The 4,932-nt window shown below is 45.9% G+C and overlaps 1 protein-coding gene across 2 annotated transcripts; it reads left to right on the plus strand.

Annotated features, from left to right (window-relative positions):
• Positions 1 to 469: 469 nt before the first annotated feature.
• On the plus strand, positions 470 to 4,355 carry KCNA2 (potassium voltage-gated channel subfamily A member 2). 2 transcript variants are annotated; one of them, XM_073319913.2, is made up of 2 exons: positions 470 to 1,562; positions 2,218 to 4,355. In XM_073319913.2, exon 2 carries the CDS (start codon positions 2,381 to 2,383, stop codon positions 3,878 to 3,880), a length of 1,500 nt encoding a protein of 499 aa, XP_073176014.1. In that variant the 5' UTR covers positions 470 to 1,562; positions 2,218 to 2,380; the 3' UTR covers positions 3,881 to 4,355. The 2 variants fall into 2 exon arrangements, with proteins under 2 accessions (XP_073176014.1, XP_073176015.1); XM_073319914.2 differs by having other exon boundaries at positions 2,221 to 4,355.
• Positions 4,356 to 4,932: the final 577 nt, after the last annotated feature.

The raw sequence follows: 4,932 nt of genomic DNA on the forward strand, positions 1-4,932 counted from the left end.
TTTTTAAAAAAAAAGATTCTCGTGAGTGGCTGAGAGGGTCAGATTCTCCCAAAGAGTCACTGCAGGGAGGAATGTAAGGAGAGGAAGAAGAAAAAAAAAAAAGGGATACATTTTAACCTTCCCTAATTTGGGCCTGTTAAAAAAGGGTTAAGTGAAGCCGTTGAATGCTGCAAGCCTTGTCAGGGTTGTACTATTTCCTCTCGTGTGTAAGGAGAAGGGTGAGGAGAATTTGAAGGAAATTGGGAGATTTCAAACAAAAGGGGGATCTGGAGCAGAACCTCCAAGGTTGACAATGAAGAGGCAGAACAAGAGGCATAATTGCCCAGGAGCAGGCAGAAATCGCTGCCTCGGAGACTGAGAGCTAAGGGTTTGATTCCACCTGACTCCCCCTACCTAGTTCTGAAATCCTGGCTCAAAGTAGGCAAGCCAGGCGGCTGTCTGCAGCTGAAGAAAGGACGTTAGAGAGTCTCTCTTTCGGAGGGAAAATGGTTGGTTGGACTCCTCTGCACTAAGAAACGCCAGCCTCCGAAGAAACGGCCCAGCTGCCTGAGATGGTCTGGTTTTGACCAAGTTAGATGCAGGGAACCTGATGACACCATGTTGTGCCGGGGACTCGGGCATGAAAGTCTCAGTGACAGTTTCTGGCCGCAGAAGTTGAGCTCACCTGGGGCTTTTTGTGGGCTGTTTGGAGAGCCAGGCTCAGGAGATGATGCTGAGCATCCCCCCCCAGCTGTCAACGGAACCCCCTGCAAAGCCGCTAGTGCATGGGAGTCAGGGAGCAGGCTTCATCCCAAGGCAACTCGGATGTGCGGCATGACCGCGAGCCTGGCGCAGTGGTACAGGAGCTGAGCATGGCAGGGGGCATGGTCTGCTGTTTGCATTGGTGAGGAGAAAGGAGATCGAGATCACACTGCGCAGTGCCCAGCACCAGGCTGCAGCCGCGATCCCCAGCGCCAATTCCCACGGGCAGGGTGGCTTTCGCCCTGTGCTAGGGGCCACCGCGCGTGCGACAGACAGAGATGCAGCTCTGTGTTTTCGGGTGGCCACCGGTGCTCTCTGCCCCTCTCTCTTGTTGCCATACGGGGCAGTGAGGAATTATAAAACAGTGTGCAGGAGGAAGAGGGCTGCCTCTAGGAACTGGGTCTTTTGCAGATGCCGCTTTAAAGCACCCACCAGCTCTTTACCGTACTGCTGTTTTTTCCAGGCAACGCCACACCTCCTGAGGACACTGGGGACATCAGGTTTTTTGCTGAGCTTAGCATCTTTCCACCATCATAGAGAAAGCTTCAGACAGACACTCATCTGCCCTGAAGTAAAGAGCTGCAACGGCCATCAAGAGGCTTTTCCTCCTTTGCCTGTCCAATCCCACCCCATTACCAGACCTAACCTGCACATTCTGGAGAGCTAACCCTCCCCGCCACCCTTCCTACGATGACTCACCATTATTTTGAACTTTGAAGAGAGGAACTTATGGGGATCTTGGAAGCCTGTATTTCTCTCTAGGATTTCCCCAGAGTCAATTAATCTGTGTCACTAAGAGACACTGAGATTTGCTTCTCCAGGTAATGCGATTTGTTTTCTGTACGCAGAGGTCGTTTGCAAAGAAGGAGGGGAGAGGAGCCACAGAAAAAATCTTGAGGATAGGAAATGCAGTAGTCAAACTGTCAGCTAGCACAGGTGTTTGCAAATTAACTAGCCACAAAAAAATAAACCAAACCATTTGTCTGTAAAGCCTAAAGAGAGAGAGAAAAATTATCATAGGGAAGCATGTTGGCTTGCAATTTTATTTCCAGTGCAAAAGAACTGCGAATGTGTTTAACTTTAAGTTGGAGACATTAATGTGCTCCTTTAGGTTAACACTGAATTGCCTGCTATTGCATGGTTGATTTCTAACCGTTAAGTGCATGAGCAGAATCTATTTGATATCATATTCATTTTCACTGGCATCCAGAGTTGAGTCCCTTTAATAGAAAAGAATTCAGTGTTTTTTTCTCGTAGTTTTTAAAAAAAGTTTGGTTTTGCCAATGCAAATGTTTCCCTCGTTTTCATTAGAAAGTTTTCCTCAAGTGCTTTTTCATCATCACCAGATATTGGGACTGGAGTTTTCAAACTCTGCACCAAGAAGGCAAATTAAAATCAGCTGAGGAATATGCTATATATTCTGCCAGGCACAGGTTCCTAATACACACAACTTTATTTCGTCTCTCTCTTTCTCAGCAGGCTAAAATATTTCTCCCCCCGATCATCCCTCCGCATTTTCATGAGCCACTTCCAAACCTACGAACTTGTCCTTTCCCAGGAGAGTAGCCTTCCCCTGAACCTGATCCCAGCACCGGGCATCCGGAAGAGTTTAGTTTAAGGATTGCTTTTAAACCTAAATATGACAGTTGCTACTGGAGACCCCACGGATGAAGCAGCAGCTTTGGCAGGTCATCCTCAGGACACCTATAACCCTGAAACTGATCATGAATGCTGCGAGAGGGTGGTCATTAACATCTCAGGGCTGCGGTTTGAAACGCAACTAAAGACGCTAGCTCAGTTTCCAGAGACCTTGCTAGGAGACCCTAAAAAGAGAATGAGATATTTCGATCCTCTCCGGAATGAGTATTTCTTTGACCGAAACAGACCCAGCTTCGATGCTATTTTGTACTACTACCAATCGGGGGGCAGGTTAAGGAGGCCTGTCAACGTGCCCTTAGACATCTTCTCGGAGGAGATCAGGTTTTATGAACTCGGGGAAGAAGCCATGGAGATGTTCCGAGAGGATGAAGGATACATTAAGGAAGAAGAAAGGCCTTTACCGGAGAATGAGTTTCAGAGACAAGTGTGGCTGCTTTTTGAGTATCCAGAAAGCTCGGGGCCTGCCAGGATTATAGCTATTGTCTCTGTCATGGTGATTCTAATCTCCATCGTGAGCTTTTGCCTGGAAACACTGCCCGTTTTTCGGGATGAGAACGAAGACCTACATGGTGGTGGGATGAGCCATCACCCCTACTCCAACAGTACCATGAGCTATCAGCAGTCGACCTCTTTCACAGACCCTTTCTTTATAGTAGAGACACTTTGCATCATTTGGTTCTCCTTCGAGTTCTTGGTAAGGTTTTTTGCCTGCCCCAGCAAGGCTGGGTTTTTTACCAACATCATGAACATTATTGACATTGTAGCTATCATCCCGTACTTCATCACTCTAGGGACCGAACTGGCTGAGAAACCAGAGGACGGCCAGCAAGGCCAACAGGCCATGTCTCTGGCCATCCTTCGAGTCATCCGCTTGGTGAGGGTTTTTAGGATCTTCAAACTGTCCAGGCACTCTAAAGGGCTGCAGATCCTGGGGCAGACCCTCAAGGCCAGCATGAGGGAACTAGGCCTCTTGATATTTTTCCTCTTCATTGGCGTCATCCTCTTCTCCAGCGCTGTCTACTTCGCAGAGGCGGATGAGAGCGAGTCTCAGTTTCCCAGCATCCCAGACGCGTTCTGGTGGGCAGTGGTTTCCATGACCACAGTTGGCTATGGAGACATGGTCCCTACGACCATCGGGGGGAAAATAGTGGGCTCCTTATGTGCCATTGCCGGTGTATTAACGATTGCCTTACCAGTGCCAGTCATAGTGTCCAACTTCAACTACTTCTACCACCGCGAGACGGAAGGAGAGGAGCAAGCCCAATATTTGCAAGTGACCAGCTGCCCAAAGATCCCATCTTCCCCTGACCTAAAGAAAAGCAGGAGTGCCTCCACTGTCAGCAAGTCTGATTATATGGAGATACCGGAAGGTGTAAACAATAGTAATGAGGACTTTAGAGAGGAGAACCTGAAGACAGCCAATTGCACCCTGGCTAACACAAACTACGTTAATATCACCAAAATGCTAACTGATGTGTAGTCCTTAAAACCTGTCACCATATTTAAAGCTGAAGTGGAACACTTACAGCTATTGCATAATACCCTGCATTGTAGTTAATACCGTATGTTCTGCAGCGTGCATTTGGTTCTGCATGGGAAGCAATAGTTGTGTAAGTGACTTTCTAAACTTATTTAGACACCGAATAAGCTTTCATGCAAAAATTGTTTTTTTACATCACAGGTGTATGGGTTTCCAAAGACATGGAGCATGTAGGCATTCAAAACAAAATTATATCTCTTGCAGTCCCAGGGATATTGAACAAAAAAGTCATTCAAGAAACCTCATGTAAACGACAGTCCCCACAAATGTCAAGCAGAAAAAGTGTTTCACTGCACTCGACACATACAAAATATATCCCAAGGAAATAGCACACATCTAGCTTCCAAGCGTATGGATTCATAATGGAAAGGTAATGCATAGTTTAATTAAAGGAACATACATCCCGGCGTCCAAATTACTTTATGGCTCAGATTTCTGCCTCGGAAATGCCAAGCAAGAATACATCATGCAGGCTTGTGTTTCATAACTGAAAACGCTGCATGCTGCAATGGTTTCATCCACTGCAGTATGTCAGTGTGAGACCTAGGGGAGAGACAATTAGCATGACAGAACACTATTTATTAAGTCTCAAATTTTCTATGCCGGTGATAGGAAGGGACATAAACAAATCAAGAGCCCGCTTTTTATTTGGTTTTTTTTTTCCGATGACACCTTCCATCTTCACTATCTCCAGGGTCACCAAAGACACATCCACTGACACATTCAAGATGAGTTTAAAAAGCATCCTTTTTTAGCATATTGGAGCAAACTATGCTGTGGCCTATAATATATTTATACTGCAGTGAAATTTAATCAGTAATACAGTACTGCTGCATGGATATGTGTTGCATGAATCTTAATATTGAATACACATACAAAGATATTTTTTCTCAGTAGACTATACAGTATTCATGTTTATAGTGTTTATAGATTCTCCGATTACTTGAAGGAGATTCATGGAAGTGAAAAGAAAAACAAGGCTGGATTACGGC

The sequence above is a fragment of the Lepidochelys kempii genome, chromosome 21, assembly GCF_965140285.1.
Source record: "Lepidochelys kempii isolate rLepKem1 chromosome 21, rLepKem1.hap1, whole genome shotgun sequence".
Taxonomy (NCBI): Eukaryota; Metazoa; Chordata; order Testudines; family Cheloniidae; genus Lepidochelys; species Lepidochelys kempii.